General features: G+C 42.3%; 1 protein-coding gene across 1 annotated transcript; it reads right to left on the bottom strand.

Moving 5' to 3' along the window:
- Positions 1-172: 172 nt before the first annotated feature.
- On the bottom strand, positions 173-11291 carry AQP2 (aquaporin 2). Its single transcript, XM_036761171.1, has 4 exons — positions 10861-11291; positions 2358-2522; positions 1623-1703; positions 173-1287 (listed from the first exon to the last, which is right to left on the bottom strand). Exons 1-4 carry the CDS (start codon positions 11215-11217, stop codon positions 1078-1080), a joined length of 813 nt encoding a protein of 270 aa, XP_036617066.1. The 5' UTR covers positions 11218-11291; the 3' UTR covers positions 173-1077.
- Between the last annotated feature and the right edge of the window lie 7695 nt (positions 11292-18986).

An 18986-nucleotide genomic window follows, 5' to 3' on the forward strand; every position in this document is an offset into this window, starting at 1 on the left:
TAGTCTCTCTTTGGATGAATAAAACATCAAAGGATTCTAAGCTGAGGAATCTGGTTTATTGCAAGTGATCGGTGTGAACCCAAAGAAAATGGTCAAAGGTCTGGAGATACCAGAAGAGATAAGACAAGTTAAGGAAAGAGGGAGGGGGCCTTGGCTCAGGCTCATTCACAGATGCTTCCAGACATTCATCCTCAAAGACACACAATCAAGAATTGGTGCTCACTCCTGGGCACAGCCAAATATGCCTGTGCAAACACACACACACACACACACACTCACAGTAATATATACATATAAAACAGCACAGTCACATGTGCAGAAATACATTTGTGTATGATCACAACAACATGCCTGTGCAAATACAAATACACGCTGATAAGTAATCTGCACGTGCAAACATATACATTGATACATATGAAAACACATAACCCCAAATGCACAAACTGACTGGCATGTGGTAACTGATATCCTATTATCCCTAGGCCCCTCAGCTCTTAGCTCTAGTTAAGGGAATCTAAATATTTAGAGAACTAAGGGGAAGAGGTGGATCTGTGGGTTCTGAGCCATCTTAAAGAAAGCAGACAGAGTTATAGAAACAGGTGGGAATTGATTCTGCTTCCAGGGTCAATCAGGGGAATCTCCCAAGCTCCTTCTTCACTAATAGCTCAGCAGTTCTTACAGCTTCTGTCTGTTGACCTCATCCCTTGCCCCAGATCTTCTTCTTACACCTACCAGTACCTGCTGCTCCCCTCCCCCCCAATGTGCATCCTGTGCAGGGGTCACCCACTGCATCAAATGTACAGGAAGCTTTTTCTGATGCTGTACTGGGGCCAACTTCCATCACTGGAAGGATGAGAACATAGGTAGGAGCAGGCAGGTGGTCTCCTATCCGGATAGGGAAGAGAGGCACAGTAGTGTGTGGATGGGAGAACCACCTTCAATCTAGGGCACAAGCTCTGACCCCCACAGTCAACAGCTCCAAGTTCCCCTAGCTGCTCTGTTTCTGGGGTTCATTCTCTTTGCCCCAGAGGGCCTGGTGGGGCTAGGGAGTGTGTGTGTGGGGTGGCCAAAGGAACATCAGGCTTTGCTGCCTCGAGGCAGGCTCTGGGGGGAGTGGAGTTCCACAGATTGCCTCCTCCTCACCTCCCTTTCCGCCCAGTCTACATCTGGCTCCTTCCCCTTCAGAGTGGCCAGCCTTTCTGAGAGGCTTTTAGCATGAGGAAATAGGAGGTAATTGTAGATGAGTGAACCCAGTATGGCACCAACCAGAGGTCCAATCCAGAAGACCTAGGAGAAGATGGAGAGAAGAGAAGGTTTAGGAGTTATAGAACCAGCAGAAGGAGGTGGTTCTGTGATTCTAAGCCATTTCTGAGAGGAATTGTAGGAATTCTAGAGCATCTTGGATCTTCCTTACCCCTGACTTGGTTCTACCTTCAAAAGCCATCAGAGCCCCTTGGGGAGTTGAATGGTGAGGAGTCTTTGAGTTCTGCTCCTTTGGGAAATCGCTATGATATTAATCCCTTAATGCTGAACCAATTCCCCTTTCCCAGAAGGTCCACAGACTGGCCCTCAGTCTCTCTCTCTGATCTTTTGTGGGGAGGGGAGAGGGTTTCAGCAATTACCCAGTGGTCATCAAACTTGCCCACGACGACTGCAGGGCCCAGGGAACGGGCTGGATTCATGGAACAGCCGGTATAGTGGATCTGGGGGAGAAAAAGATCATAGAGGATCTTCAGTAAAAAGGGAGAGGGTTTAAGTAGATGCTTTAAGGCACCAAGACTGAGGATTTCACTTCATGTCCAGCCTCAGCCTGAGCCTCACTCAGGGTTTCCCGGATTCCTCATTGTTGGTATCCTCCCTCCTCCCCTGTACTGCTTGCCCCCACCACCACTTTGCCTCCATGTAGCCTAGGCAGATGTATGTGTCCATAGGTACATGGGGGCAGGATAAAGGATGAAGATTCCACTGTATGAATTCAGCTGCTGAATGGGAGCTGGAGTGTAAAGAGGCCTGGACTTCTAGAGAGGAGAGGCCTAAGTGTTAATCCCACCTTCAATATGTACAACCTTCATGTGAGTCCTACCCCTGCCCCAACCCATGACGCTATAAAGTGGGCACTACGACACTCTCCTCAGCAGGTCTGCTGCGAGGATCCAGTGGCAACCTTAAAGTGCAAGGCATAAATGCCAAGTATTTTTAAATCATCATTATAGTCTTTTATGCCTTACCAGGGAATCAATAGTGGGGAGCGGCACAGTACAAATTAGGGGATGGCAGTGGGAATCATGTCTTCTTCTTGGGAAGGGTGTCTCTGTGTTTCCCCTCTCTCAGGAGGCCTGAACTGGGCTATGACTTACCCCCAGGAGGTGGCCCAGGGCCACTGAGAAGCCAATGGAGAGGGCTGGGGAGCCAATGTTGTCCTCTCGACGGTCGTCAGTGGAGGCAAAGATACAGAGGACCAACTGTAGGGTCAAGAAGAGCTCCATGGTGACAGCTTGGCCAGGAGTTGTGTTGTTACTGAGCTGGAGAAAGAGAGCAGTCAGGGTAAAGGGTGGCCTGAAGGAAGCAGAGGAGATGGGGCCCTAAGCACCAAAGCAAGCGGTCACCCCTTCCTCCTTCCCTCCCTCCCTCTCTCCCTTCTTTCTTTACTTTCTTTCTTCCTTCCTTCCTTCCTCCTTCCCTCCTCCTTCTCTTCCTTCCTTCCTTGCTTCCTCCTTCCGTTCCTTCTCTCCTCCCTTCCTTCCTTCCCTTCCCTCCTTCCTTCCTTCCTTCCTTCCTTCCTTCCTTCCTTCCTTCCTTCCTTCCTCCTTCCCTCCTCCTTCTCTTCCTTCCTTGCTTCATCCTTCTGTTCCTTCCCTCCTCCTTTCCTTCCTTCCTTCCCTTCTTTCCTCCCTCCCTCCCTTCTTTCCTTCCTTCCTTCCTTCCTTCCTTCCTCCTTCCTTCCTTCCTTCCTTCCTTCCTTCCTTCCTTCCTTCCTTCCTTCCTTCCTTCCTTCCTCCTTCCTTCCCTTCAGGAAGTTCACAGGGCTCCATGGTTGAAAGAGGCCTGAGAGTTCTGGCCCTAATTTTACAAATAAAGAAACTAAAACCAAGAGTGATTTAGCCAAGGTCACAGAGCTAATAAATGGGAAAATATCACTAATATCTATATAGCATTTTAAACTTTGCAAAGCACTTTACACATAGTCTCATTTTATCCTCCTAGCAACCCTGTGAGGTAGGTGCTATTATTATCCCCATCTTACAGATGAGAGAAACTGAGGCTGAGTGAGATTAATTGACTTGCCCAAGGTCACAGAGCTACTAAGTATCCAAGGTAGGATTTGAACTCAAGCATTCCTTACTCCAAGCCCATCACTTTATCCACCATGCCACCTAGATGCTTCAAAGGAATAGGTCTCAAACTCGGTAAAACTCCAATCCCAGTTCTCTTTTCACTAGATTCCCCCCTCTGCTCCACTACCATTCCATACGGGGATAATATAGAACAATACATACCTAGGGTCACCTGTCATCCTAGTCCCAAGCTCATGATTTCTCCCTATCTTGTGTCTCTACCTGGAGCTGGGAGAGTAGGGATGTAGCCAGATAAAGGAAGGGGAGTAACCTTCATGGTATAAATGTTTGGAGCCAGACTGTGAAGAGAAATGGTGATAGGAACAGATATTGTCTAGGCTTGAGAAGGGAATAAGGACAAGACATATAGGTCCACCTCATTTTATTATACTTTGCTTTATTGCACTTTGAAAATACTGTATTTTTTAAAAATTGAAAGTTTATGGCAACCCTGCATCACGTAAATCTCCTGGCGCCATTTTTCCAACAGCATATGCTGACATTGTATCTCTGTGTCACATTTCGATAATTCTCGCAATATTTCAAACTTTTTCGTTATCGTTATTCTGTCAGTTATGTGATCTGCGATCAGCGATATTTGATGTTATTATCGTAAGGCTCATATAAGACAACAAACTTAATTAAGGTTGTGTGTGTTCTGACTGCTCCGCTGACAGGCTGTTCCTGTCTCTCTCCCTCTCCTCTGGCCTCCCCCACTCCCTGAGACACAACAATATTGAGATTAGGCCAATTAATAACCCTACAATGGCCTCTAAGTGTTCAAGTGAAAGAAAGAGTCATTCGATGCAGTGGACTTCATTGTTATCTTATTTTAAGAAATTGCCACAGCCATTCCAATCTTTAGCAATCACCACCTGATCGGTCAGCAGCCATCAACAATGAGGCAAGACCCTCCACCAGAAGAAAGAGTATAACTCTCTAAAGGCTCAGATGATGGTTAGCATTCTTAGCAATAAAGTATTTTAAAATTAAGGTATGTACATTGTTTTCTCAGACATAATACTATTGCACATTTAATAGACAACAGTATAATGTAAACGTAACTTTTTATATGCACTAGGAAACCAAAAAATTCACATGACTCGCTTTGTGGTGTTGTTTGCTTTATCGTTGTGGTCTGGAACTGAACACACAATATCTCCAAGGTATGCCTATATTGAGATCATGCTTCAGTCTCAGGCTTCTTGTAGAATCTCTTTATTATAGGAGAAGCAAGTGGGATAAGAGTGGAGGGGGTTTCCACTGCGGGAGAAGATGGACAGAAGGAAAGCCTTTGAACGCCATAGAAGTCAAAGCACCCTGTGTGGCATTTTCCTTGAGGGGGCTGGGGAGGGGAAGGGGGAATTTTTTGGCGGGGGGAGTTTAGAAGCTAATTCTTTAGAATTACAGCTTCTTTAGAAGCTAAGCCTATAGTTCTTTTCCCAAATTTTGGGGAAACTGGTTGTCTGTTGAGGCCTCAAGTTTGGGGAAAATTTTCTATGGTAGAGAGTTTTTGGAATGTTATTCCCACTCCCCAAATCTTTCCCTGGACCAAGATTTTACCCTGGTACTATATGTCTCTGTTTCCTAGAGTTGGCCCTATTCCTCCATGTATTCCTGGCCTATACCTACACCTTCTCTGATTCTCACTTTCCCTAATTATGCCCTCTCCCCATCCATCCCAGTATAACTCCTGGCACCAACCTTACCCCTGTGCCAAGCTGGGTGGGAGCAGCCTTAGGCAGAAGAGCTAAAGGTTGATTTCATAACCTAGCCACACCTAATGCCAAGCCTAGTTTTTGCCACTAATTTTGCCAAGGCTCTCCCTGCCCCCAGGGATTGGGCATTGGTCTGAATGGAACAGCTACCAATAAGAGGCCCCCAGGCTTTTTCTCCAGGTCCCAGCCTGCTTTTTCTTCTTTTCTTCTCTATCACACCCTGGGTTACAATGGTCTGCCTGGGTATCTGAGGCCCTTCTAGCATCAAATCTTAATCTCTCCCATTATTACTGGTGCTCAGAGCCACTAATGGGCACACAAGGACTCCTAGGCTCCTCAGAATCTCTGGAGTCATAGCCTCCGTTATCCTGCCTTGGGTCAGGATAACCAGTCATGTGAACCATCCCCTACCACTTAATGCCTTCAGTGAAGTTGATTCCACCAACTCTCCCCGATTGGAGGAGCTTAATTTGTTAGTTCTCTAACAACTGCACCCAGTAAGTCCTTCCTTTGTTGTAAATTAATTACAACAGGCAAACATATTAAATACTGGTTTATAGGTTTGCGCTGCTATCACTTTTGTTGCCGTTATTATTATCCCTATGTACAAAGTACTCTGTTAGGACCCTGGGGATACAGTGATGAAAAAGATCTCAGTCTCTGCCTTCAAGTAGTTCCTGCGATGTATACAACAGGCACTTAATAAACATCTGCTGAATTGGAAAAGCTTTCACTTTAATGAGGGAGACCGACATACACAAATAAATATAATAATAATAATAAATTATGACCTCCTAAGCATCCTTAGAGCTGGAGATTATGCAGTCTTGCCCCAATCTCTTTTCCTGATGGGAGTTCCTGCCTAAGATCGCCCAGTGGAAGGCCATCATCCTCCTTCACAGTAACGTCCATCTTGAAGGGAAAATATTCCCCCTACTCCCAAGACACTCACATGCCAAGAGGAGGGAGGATCTAGTGAGTGCAACAGAAGGAGGATTCACAGAATCAGGCAATTTCAAATTTAAAAGCATCCTAGTACAGGTTGTGCAGTGGATAGAGCTCTGGGCATGAAACCAGAAAGACCCGAGTTCAAATGTGGCCTCAGCTCACTAACAAGCAAGTCACAACCTCTGTCTGTGTCGGTTTCTTCATCTCTAAAATGGGGATAATAAGAATTTCTACCTTCAAGACTGTTGTGAAGATCAAATGAAAAAATATATATACAGTGCTTTGTGAACCTCAAAATGCTATATATTAGCTATTACTGTTATCTAGTCCAACCCATATCCAAGAAGGAATTCCCAGTAAACATGCCTGACAGTCATCTAATCTTTGCTTGAAGCTCTCCATTAAGAGCACCTCATCTTCTCCAACCCACCCCCCCCCCCCCCCCCCCCCCCCCCACCCCCCCCGCCCAGCTCCCCAGGCAGGCTGGCTCACTCTGAGGCTGAGCTAATTGTTGGGAAGTTTGTCTTCCAGCCTCACTTTGCATTTTTGGGGCTTCTAATTCTGCCCTCTGGGGCCAAACAGGTCTAATTCATCTTCCATGACAGCCCTTCGAAAGCTTGAAGACAGACAGCTATTATGTCTCCTCTGAGCCTTTTCTTCTTTAAGTGGCCTCAATTTCTTCAAATAATCTTCATATGTCATGGACTATTCGATGTCTAAGTCATGCTCTGGGCCCCCTTTGGCTCATCAGCATTCTTCTAAGACTTTGGGGTCCAAAACTTAACCTAATAACCCGGATACCTAGACAGTATCGGACAAGAGCAGAGTATAGGGGACCTATCACTTCCTTAAACCTGGAATCTATGTCCCTCCATGCTGTCCAACATTTCATTAGCTTTTAGGGCTGTCAATCACATTTTAAACATTTTTATTGAGATCTGTTGTTTTTACATCACTTCTATTTTCAAAGGTTATGTCTCCTTCTTCCCCTCCCAGAGATGTATCACGGGCAATGAAGAGAGAGAGAGAGAGAGAGAGAGAGAGAGAGAGAGAGAGAGAGAGAGAGAGAGAGAGAGAGAGAGCAGTTTCAAAAAACTAACCAACCCACTGATGGAGTTTGACAATGAAATACAATGTTCCACAGCCCTAGTCCTCCACTTCTACAAAGAAGGAAAAGAGATACATTTTCTTAGCTCTTTTTGGGGGCTGAAGTGGGTCATTATAGTCACAGTTCTCTCCTCTCCTCCTTTTCCTTTTCCCCTTTCCTTTTCCCCCTTCCTTTCACTTGCCTTTCCCTTTTCTTTCCTTCTTCCTTTTTTTCCTTCCTTCCTTCTTTCCTTCCTTTCTTTTTCTTCCTTCCTGTCCTTCTCTCCTTCCTTTCTTTTCCATCTCCTTCTTTCTTTCCTCCATCCTTTCTTTCCTCCTTTCTTCCTCTCTTTCTCCTTCCTTTCTTTTTCTTCCTCCCTTCCTTTCCTTCTCTTTTTCCTTCCTTTCTTTTCCATCCCTCCCTCCCTCCTTCCTTCCTTCTTTTCTTTTCTTTTCTTTTTCTTTCTTTCTTTCTCTCTTTCTTTCTTTCTTTCTTTCTTTCTTTCTTTCTTTCTTTCTTTCTTTCTTCCTTCCTTCCTTCCTTCCTTTCTATTCATAACCAAATCACATTATTAACTCACATTGAGTGTGTAGTCCACTGAAATCCCCAAGACTTTTTCAGATAAACCATTATCTAACCGTGCCTCCCTGTGTCTTTCAAAGTCAGCTTCCTAAACCTGAATATAAAACTTTCCTTTTTCCCTTCTGAGTTTTATCTCATTAGATTTAGCCTAATTTTCTAAGCCTCAATGAACATTTTGGACACTGTCATTCAGTATATCAGTTATCCCTACAGGCTTTGTATTCTCTGCAAATGATAGCTGGATGGGATGAACTTTCTTAGGGCCCGGTACTGCTGATATTTCTTGGGAGCATCCCACTGACCTCTTCTAGGAGTCCAGAGAGGCCCAAAAATCGGATCCCAGTATCACTGCATGGGAGAAACTGAGGCAAAGAAGAAGAACCTAGGTGACCTGCACTTTGTTCACTACTGCCCTCTCTGACTAACAGGGAGGCTGGGGTAGGAGATAGTGAGTTATGTTCCAAATCCTACAGATTACTGTGGACATGGGATCCAAGCCCCTCAGTTTACAGAAGAAAACTAAGCCGCAGGAGGTGAATGGATTGGTTGAAGATCGCATAAGTAAACAACAAACCTGGGACTCAAATCTGACTTCTGTCTCCAGACCCAGGGCTCTTTTCACAGTGTCAATGGATTACTTTAGTACTGTGAGTCGGATGGTATTGGACAGCCTTGGGAAATTTGGGGACTTGGCCAGGGAGGAGGGATGGAGAAGCAGAGATTACGTCCTACTAATTCAAGTTGTGGCCAGTGTAGGAGGGTAGCACATGTGCCTGGCATACCTCGGGCTCTCCCAGCGTAGGTTCTCTCCATGTCAGCCAATGAATCAACCTCTACATTGTGATAATAGCTCAATTTTTACATATCTTTAAGGCTCATAGAGAGCTCTCTTTATAACCACCCTATGTGGGCTATTATGCCCACATTTTTTTTTTTTTTTACAGACAAGGAATTCACAGAAGTTCAATTACTTTCCAAAGATAACACAAGCTGAACTTGTTTGAAGACATGGACGCAGGGCTCCTAACTCTAAGGCTAGAGTTCTTTGTAACGTATCACAGTGCCTCTGGGGGATTCGTGTTTGTAATTCTTAGCTATTATTAACTCAAAGGACTTCTCTAGGACCTCTCTATGACTGTGGCTAGAACTGATGCTCAGGCTTTCTAGGTCTCCCCAGGTAATGACGAGTGGAGTCTGTTCCAACTACACAAATAACTTCTCTCCGCAAACACCACAGCCCAGCAGCACCACAAACACAAGAGTGGCCCGCATTTCTTCTTAGCTTTAACTGTGGGGCGTAATGCAAATAGTTAGAGGACCTAGTCTGGGCTCTGCCACTCACTAGCCTCCCTGGGCTTCAATTTCCTCACTTCTAAAATGATAATAATAGATCACATTTTTCATAGTACTTTAAATAATAATGGCTAGCATTTATATAGCACTTTATAAATATTATTATCGCAGCAGCCCTGGGAGGCAAATGCCATTATTATCCCTACTTTATAGCAAAGGTTAAGTGACTTCCCCAGGGTCACACAGGTAGTAAGTATTTGAGGCTGGATTTGCACTCAAGTCTTCTTTACTCTACGAACAGTGCTCTATCGACTGTGCTGCCTAGTTGCCCCTAATAGCAATCCTGTGAGGTAGGTAGTACTAGTATCATTAATTTTATTTGCTAAATGAAGAAATTGAGACTTGAGGAGACTTAGTGACTTGCCTAGGATCACGAGGAATCAACACAACTCAAGTAAGAGATTGGTTCCCCCACAGGGACTAGCTACGATTTCCTGTGTATCTGGTGGCCCCTGCCTAGACTCTAGTAGACATATTCATAGGACAGTGGGAGGAGGGCTGATGCGCCCTAGTAGGTAGAAATAGAAGGATTGGGGTAAGAGATGAAGTCAGAGAAAGAAGGGAAAGGAGCAGAATTGCTGTAAGTTGGGAGCTTGGTAGATTCCCTTACCTGATCCTTGAGGGGTGAATCAGAGTCCAGTTGCTCCTAGAATACCCCACCCCGACCTGCACTACTCCTCATCAGGATTCCTCAGAACACATAGACCTACCTCCTTCCCCTTGGTTCTAAGTGGACTAGAGCTAGAACCCAGCTCTTCAGCTGAGCAACCTAGCACCTTTTTCTGTTACAACAGGGGTTTTTAACTAGAGTCCATGAACTTGAGTTTTTAAAAAAAACTATTTTGATAACTGAGTTTCAATATAACTAATTTCTTTTGTATTTTATTTTATGCATTTAAAAACCTTTTTCTGAGAAGGGACCAAATAGGCTTCACCAGACTGCCAGAGGAGTCCAGGACAGGAAAAAAAGAAAAAGAAAAAAAAAGGTTAAGAACTTTGTACTCTACTGCTGATTTCTAAGGTTGCTCCTTGGAGGACAAAAATTCTGAATTTATGTACCCATCACAAACATCAGTCCTATATCTGTTCTTAAGGATACCTTAGACCTTTGATAACTTTTTATTACATTTGTAACCCTCATTCTGATTTTGACTAGAGCTTGCACCTGGGGCTTGAATCTCACCTTCAATCCCCAACATTCCTCACTAAACATAGACTGTCCTGGTTACTTCTCCTTTCCATTAAAACACAACGACGACAACAAATCTAGTCTCAGATTCAAACCCAGAATCCTGAGTCCTAGATCATCTTATCCCAGTAATCGACAAAAGCCTTTCCTGGCCCTTTTCTATTACTGGAAATTGAGAAGAATAATGATTCCCATTAATACAATGTTTTCGAACTTACAAAGAACCTGTGAAGTCAGAGGTATGTGTTGCCATCTTAATTTTACAGATGAGAAGATATGTTTAGAGATATAAAGTGACTAGCCCAGAGTCATGTAGCTAGTAACACCTGACGTTTACAAAGCCCTTGGAGACTTACAAAGCACTTAATATAGATTAACTCATTTGATCATTACAACAACTCAGAGAGGCAGGTTCTACAGGAATTATCATTTATGTCTCGCAGATAAGGAAACTGAATCACAAAGAAGTTAAGTGATTTGGCCATGGCCACATAGCTAGAGAATCAGAAAAGGATTCAAAACCAGGCCTCTGCTAAATTCAAAGCCCCTAGTGTTTCCACTATGCTGAATTGCATCCCTACTCTGGTACTATTTCTATCCTACATTGAGATCCTCTGCCCTGAGGGGTGAGGCTTCTGGACTACTCACCTCATTGATGGCCAGATTCCCCCGGAATTCGGGTGGGGTGAGCTCTTGGAGAATGGCAGCCCCAGCTACAGCCCCCAGGATCTGGGCAGCCACGTAGAAAATAGCTCGGAGGAAGGAGACGTGGCAACCCACAAGACAGGCAACAGTCACAGCTGGGTTAATGTGGGCTCCGCTCACATGGCCCAAGGTTTGTACCAGGGTTCCAATGGCCAGACCAAAGGCAAGGGAGATCTGCAGGTCAGAGGGCTGATGAGGCCAGTCGAGGGCTGACCCCAGGCCAAAGAAGACAAATAGAAGTGTGGCCAAGAATTCTGCACAGACAGCCCGAGAGAAGGCTAAGGAACGCAACTCCCACATCCTTTGGGCCGGGGTCTCAGCCTTTGGGCTGAGAGAGATACAAAAGGACTCAAGCAACAGAGGTTTTTCGGGCAGTCTCTGGAGAAAGCTGCAATTGGGGCATTTATAGGGCCATCTAACGCACAGGCGTGGGCACAAGGGGAAACTTGAGGGGCGGGAAGTAAAGCTGGTACCCAATAACCTGGCTTTTTGGTAGCCACCCTCACCCCCACCCCTTGATTGCTGCCAGCATGGTTATCATCCCATCTTAGCCTTCACAGCTGACTAAAGTTCCCCATTAATAAGTCCTAGATCACTGTAATATCTCTCTCTTTTCCTTGTTTGTTCTCCTCTCTTGCCGTGGATGGCCTCTGGCCCTCCCTCCCTGGGCACTCCCTCCTCCCCAGGTACATACCGGTGAAGGAGAAACTCTGGAGGTCATTCAATTCAGTTCAATTCAGCATTTTTTTTAAAGTGTGTGCTACACACATGGTACTGGAGTACATGGTACACAGTACTTTATATCCAGAGACATAAAGACAAAAACAGTCTATTCTTTCAGGGAGCTTAATAACTCACATTTAAAGTTTGCAAAGGGGCTTTATTATCTCATTCAGAGGTTCCCAAAGTGGGTGATACTGCCCATGGGGGCCACTGGACCTACGGGGGGGTAGTAGTCTCAGGTGCAATTGGGGAGAATTGGATAAAAATAAGGGGCATTGGGAAGTATAAGGAAAGAAGAGAAGAAATTTTTGAAAAACCATTTATACATGTTTCATCTGTTGTGTAACAGAGTTAAAGTTGTAGTGATTACATTATTTTCCAAATAAACACAAAATGCAAGTTATTACCAATCATTGGTCAAGTCCTCCTTACAGGTGTTGGCAGCTAGGAAGTCCGGCATGCATCTGCAGGAAAATGGGCATGTAATGACTTGTTTACAATATGATTCTCTACAGTTACATGATGCAATATTGCATCATCAAAATTTCAATGCAGGAAAAAAAACCCACAAGTTCACAACAAATTATTAAATTTAAGATTCATCACTTAAAAATATATATTTATTTTGTATTTTTTGAAATTATGCTATTTAAAAAAAAAAACCCAAACCATTAAGGAATTAAAGTAAATTCCCAGGGGGGGTGCTGAGTAATATTTTTTTTTTGAAAAGGGGGCGGTAGACCAAATAAGTTTGGGAAGCTCTGTTCTACACATTCAAGAATGAAGAACAAACAGCAACAAACTACACATACACAGATTAAGTAAATACAAAGCAATATCAGGAATGAGAGAACCCTGTTAAGTCCAGGGAGCCAGGAAATATTCCTGTAGGAGAGGGTTGTATCACAGAAGCCCAACGGAAGAAAGAGTATCCAGGAAGACATTCTCCTCTTTCCCCCCGTTTCTGACAATGTGAAAAACTGGAGAAGTCAAGTAGAATGAGGACTAAGAAAAAGCCACTGTATTTAGCAGTTAAAAGATCTTTGGTAACCTCAGGCAGACCAGCCTCAATAGAGTAGTTAGGTTAGAACCAGATGGCAAGGAGTTGAGAAGTGAGTAGAAGGTAAAGAAATGGTGGGCAATGAGTGGAGATGGCCCTTGCCAGTGGTATAGAGGATGGTAAGGTCAAGTAAAGATTTTTTGTATTGTTTTGTTTTAAGGGTAGGAGAGATCTGGGCATATTTGTAGGCAACAGGGAAAGTGAATAAGAACATAGTGAAGATGGGAGAGGGAATTCTCCAAAGGGCCAGCTCCCAGAAAGTCGAGGATCAAGAGAGGAGAGAGTGAGACCAAGAATAAAAGTAGAGGGATTGACGTTGACAAGAACAGCCCCCTCTACCCTAGAGACTAGGGCGAAGGAGAGGAGAATTGGGAATGATGGAGAGCAGGTTTAGGGGTACAGAACAGAGAACAAGGAGCTTGAGATGGATGAACTCTGTTAGGGAATAAGAAAGGGATGGTGTAGAGAGACTGAGGAGAGAAGAGTTTGTATAGCTCCCAAGGAAAGTGTATCAGATAATTAGGGAGGAATAAAAGAATTGCTTTATGACTGTGAGGGCTCAGTTGAGATTAGATAACATAAATTTGTAATGGATCCAGTTCGCACTGTTAGGCAACTTTCTCTAGCAGTATTCAGTGGCAGTGAATAGGAGAAGAGAAGGGTGATGTTTGGCGTAACCAAGGGTTGGTGTTTGTCAAGGTGTGACTGGCAATAGGGCAATGGGTTAAGGGATTCAGGAGGGTACACAGCATTAACTAAAATAATGGATATTTCATAGTATACCTATGAAAACAGATCCACAGTTTTCTTTCTTTTTGTCAGTGTTTGCATTATTTTGTTTTCTTTTTAGCATTCATTTAAAAATTTTGAATTCTAAATTCTTTCTGTCCCTCTAACCTCTCCCTAAGGAGGCAAGCAATATATTCGTGTGAAATTATGCAAAACATGTTTCTATATTGACCATGTAGTAAAAAAAAAAGCAAGAAAAATGCAATGAAAAAATATTCTTCAATCTGCACTCAGAGTTCATCACTTCTCTCTCTGGAGGTGGATAGCATTTTTCATCATGAATCCTTTGGAATTGTCATGGTTCATTGTATTGCAGATCCACATATTTCAAAGAAAACAAAGTTCAAAGTCAGTAAAAGCAAGACTAATATGACGAATTCTCTCCAACTTGACAGTGAATGCAGTACAGTTATTATTTAAAAAGTCTGTAAAAATGAGGTTGATTTAGTCAGAGCTGGTTGAATTTCAAATCTTGACTTGGGTACAACCTGTTACCATTCTCAGCTCTTCTTAAGCTCATGACACAGATGAATTGTGTTATCAGTAGCATTTCGATATGAAGTACATAAGCTTAAAACTAAACACTCTTTTGTAAAAGTATTGTACTATGTATTTTATTTCTCAATGTCATTCATCCTGATGAGTACAATTGTTATCAGGGGCCATCCCATGGACCAAACACATACACAGGGCTGGGTCCATGTCTCAGTCCCTTCAGGTGGACACATACAACTAACAGATATGGGTTGGTCCTTTGGTCTCCTTTATGGGCAAAGGACTGTGTCAAAAAGGATTGTCAATTGAGCTAGAAAGAGCTACCCGCTCTTTGGGCTACAAGGAGGGATGGTTCTGGTCCCCTCTGAAGCAGCCTTTTTGTTGGGATACAACAGCATCAGCTCTCCTTTGGACTTCTATGGGGGAGCAGAGGACTTTTCTCTCCTGCCCCAATCTACCAGCAATGACAACCCACAGCTAAAACACATTGCAATAGTGACCAATATACGTGCTTGTCTAGGTAAGCCTGAAACAGAACTTCAGGGTCATCCCTGGAGAGCTGCCCTTTCTGTTTTGAGTTTCTTTTCCTGAGTATCGATCCCTAAATAGCGATCCTGAGAAATGGGTGTTTCTAGTTTTCATGGCTACCATTGAGTTGGAGAGGTAAGAAGTCATTGAATTGGACTACCCAGTTGGGGGTGCTCCCTCCTTGGAGCAGATGACCACTGCTAGGAAGATGAAATACACATGCCTGGTTGTCCAGAAGATAGGGACCTTGATAGTACAGATCTAATGTAAATATTGAAATAGCTATTCAGCAGCTCCACAAGTTATCCGGGAGTCTTAGCCTGGGAGAGTTAAATAGAGGTGAGGCATTATAGTGTATGTTTTAAATATGTGTTAATACACATGTATAAGTCTTATGGTGCATATTTTAAATATTTGTAAATGAGTGCTTATAGTTCTTCGTGTTTTAAGCATTTCCTTTGTTGTAGAAGAGATAGATTGTTATCCTATTCCTGATACCTACTATTTTGTACATTCAAATAACTTTTCTAAAAGGGACCATGCTAATCCCTTTTGGGGAAGCTCTAGATATGAGCCACATCTATGTTTTGGTTTTTTTAAAGATTTTTTTTCCATAGGGATCCCAGTTGGGGGCATAATGTGAGCATGAAAAAAGCCCAATCCCTTTTTTCTTGGAGTCAGGCTCACCGAAGACTGAGTCTGGTCTGCTGGAATCCAAAGCCAGAGCCTTACATGTGAGAGGAGTGTGCCATAAGTTGGTTTCCAAAAAATCTGCAACTATAAAAAAATGGAAGTCCAGAGCAATTATGGATAATTGTTTTAAATTTTAAAGAATTAAAGTTAATTATCTTTGATTTTTCTTTCTAATTAAGAAACAAAGTTTTGCTGATATCTTTTGTTTTTACATTGCATTGATTCCCACTTGTATTCCTCCCCTTATCCCTCCTGTCTCTAATTTTAAAAAAGTAAAGTAAGTATGGGCCTTACCTTGGGGCTCCACTAGTGCTGATTAGTGAATAACTCAAATATGGGCCATTATATCAGGCTGGCTGCTTCAGTCATACTTCACTTTATTTCCTCATCATCTCTTCACCGGTCATTTTGCTACCTAGACCTAGAAGATTTAACCTTTGCAGCTCCAGGACTCCCTCCCTGGGCCCCCTGAGGTCCTAATTGGTGACTATCTCAGCTGCTTCAGTAATGCCTCACTTTACTCCTCAGTTAGGGTCTTGTAAGCTACTTTGCTACCACTAGCATACCTTTCTTGGTTCACCCCTTCCTATCCCTTTCCTCACTTTCCAGTTATGGAACTATAATCAAATCAATACTTCTACTGCTACTGATAAGGGTGTACACACATAGCTTCTTTATGACTCCCCTCACTACCCTTTTAACTCCTTAAAACAAAATACCCCTTTCTGACCAATAATCCCTTATTTGTACTGACTCTCCCATTAGAATGTAGGCTCCTTGAGAGCCATGGGCTTTTTTTCTTTTCTTTCTTTTTTTGTTTATTTAATGCTTTTTCATTCATTCATATAGACATAACCAGTTTGAGAAAATCTACCGTAAGAGTTGAAACTAATAGAAGTATACAAGAGCTTTAGAGTCAAACATACTTACATGTAGCCTAAATGGGATGGTCACTGTTCATTCTGCTACATGACTCATTGCCATATTTGTTCTCTCATCCTGAGTCATATGATAATTAAGGAGAATCTTCTGATATTTCCATATCAATTGCTAAAATTGCCATCAATAAGTTCTGAGGCCCCATCTTAGTATATTAAATATTGTTTACTTAACAAACTAGAGAAATAACTTTTGCCTGTAAGCATTGCTCATTTCACTACACACATAAAAAGTTTTAAACATTAAAGTTACTGGTGATGTGACTGATTAATAGTATAATGTACAATAAAATGAAGATATAAATAATTACTTGTAATGTTTTAGCTATGAGAAACATCATACCCAGAGTTGCCTCTAACCATCTCTCTTGATCTCTCTTCACTTCTGGAACATCAACTCACTATTTCAGATTCTGGACAGCAGTCAGAGTTTTTAAAGAATTCTCTTTTTGGTGTTTTTACACAAGATAAAAGTTAAAAGTTCAATCAGTTAAAAGGTTCTCTTTATTTGCTTTCTCTTTGTACATCACTCAGTCTCTCATCAGCCATAAAAGGTAACAATTTCTCTAGCATTCCAATTTCTTCAGTTTCTATTACCCACTTCAAACATTATTTTAAAATTTTGAACTTAAGCACCAAAACCCCTCAGTATTTCCTTACAAATAGCAGAACACAAAAAAAGGATTTTATATAAAATCCATGAATCTCCACTTTCTACTGCTTGTTTTTAACACACATACACATACGTATATGTTATATATATATATATGCATGCATATATATCATTATACTTGTAATGGAGGTATGGCACATGTGCAGAGTGCCTGTGACACTGTCTCTTCTTGTAGAGAGTCCTTGATTCCAGGAGAATCATGATGATGTGTAAGGAAAATGTCTTGGGGACACTGTGGAGCCTGTGAAGACATCCTGTAACTGATTCCTGTAATTAAACATGTATTGAATAGGAGGATCATTGATTGGCTACAGAGGAATTAAAAAATGCTTATCAGCATGAGCAATACCTTCTTTTGTCTCACTCATTCTTGAAGGATCTCAGCCACCTTTTATTCATGGAATCCAGTGAGAGAGCATGCCTGACACATAGTAGGCACTTACTAAATGCTAATTAGTTGGCCAATTGTAAGACCATATCGTTTGCCATTTGGGATATTGTATTCCAAGATCTCCTTTCATTTTAAGTAGAAGCGGCCAGGTCTTGTGTGATCCTGACTAGTTTGTTGGTACGTGAATGGGTTCTTTCTGGATGCTTGCAGTACTTTCTTGGGAGTTCTGGATCTTATTTATGACCTTATTTATGACATTCCTGAAACTTTTTCTTTTGGAGTTCCTTTCAGGAAGTTATTGGCAGATTCTATCTTTATTTTATCTTCTGGCTATAATAGACCTCAGCAGTTTTAATATATGGTTTTTTGAAATGAGGTGTCTAGGCTTTTTTTTTTACTTGTAGTTTTCAGAAAGTCAACCAAGTCTTAAGTTCTTTCTCCTTGACATGTTTTTCAGGTCAATTGTTTTTGATGTCACATTCCTTCAATTTTTTTCAATCTTTTTTTCATTTTTTTCTTGCCACCTCATGGAGTCATTTGTTTCTTCTTTATTTATCCTAGTTTCAAGGAGTCCATTTCTTGAGTAAGTTTTCTTGTCTTCTAAATGATTTATTCTCTTTGCAATTCTTTCCTCCAGAGCCTTTATATCATTGTCTATCTCTTGCTTTATTTCTTCAAGAAGTCCTTGTGGAAAAATTCATTTCTTTTTCCTTTGAATCTCTGCTTGCAATTTTTACAGAGTTATTCTCTTTTTGGCACCTCTAGATTTGCAACAATTTTTCATATTAATTAATATCTTCTTTGCTTTACTCATCTCTCCAGCTTTAGTTCCTGAATTGACTCTTTTTGCCAGAGCTAGGTTCTTCCTTCTGCTGAGCTCCTATGTTCCTATGTTGACCTTCGATTCCTGCAGTTAGACCGCTTTCTCCTTCAACCCCCACCTCGGATCTTTAAGGTTCAGAGCACTGCATGTGTAAGGCCATCTCTAGTGTCTCAAGAGAGATTATTAGGGACCTTAGTGCTGCTGGGCCAGGGGTATTTTGGTCTGAATATTAATGCATCATATTTGTAACTGCCTGAGTCTTCCAAAGTCCTTACCCTGGTGAATGGCTCAAGGGAGTGAAGCTGGTGACTTTTGCACAGCCTTGCCTCACTTAAATCCAATTCACTTGCAAGTCATGAAATCACTTTCCCAATGTCATAGTTCTCTTTGAGAACAAAAGACAAACAACAACAACAACCTTACCCTGGTGCTTTCTGACAATTTGGGGGATTTTTCAGGGGATTTTCTGCTATTGCTACCTCTGGACACAGAGCTTTGCAGACTCCGTGTGTCCCTGGCCATATTGGGAAGGTACCATACAATGATGCTGCCTTTGTTGGCAGGAGCTCTTTGCTATTTTCTGTGAGCTTCTGGATGGCTTTTTTGTGCAATTCTGAAATGGAGGAAGCATTTATTATAATTTCTTATTGGATTTCTTAATCATTATTCAGTCTGGTTCTAACTTCAGAGTTTTACTGTAGTAGTTATATGTGAGCTGGGCGGTCAGTCTCCTATTCAAGAAGCCATCTTGGCAATAAGTCAGGACTTTATTGCCTTTTAATGATACAGTAATTGTATCTATGGTCTCTGTGGGAGAAGCTATTGAAGATAATAGAGTCAGTTTAAGTAACAGAACTACAAAAACACAAAGAAAGCTTGAATTCAGAAGATACAATCCGCTGTTATTAGGATTCACAAGTACTGTTAATGATAGAGATGACAAATCATTGTGCTTG

Source organism: Trichosurus vulpecula, chromosome 5 (genome assembly GCF_011100635.1).
Source record: "Trichosurus vulpecula isolate mTriVul1 chromosome 5, mTriVul1.pri, whole genome shotgun sequence".
Classification (NCBI taxonomy): domain Eukaryota; kingdom Metazoa; phylum Chordata; class Mammalia; order Diprotodontia; family Phalangeridae; genus Trichosurus; species Trichosurus vulpecula.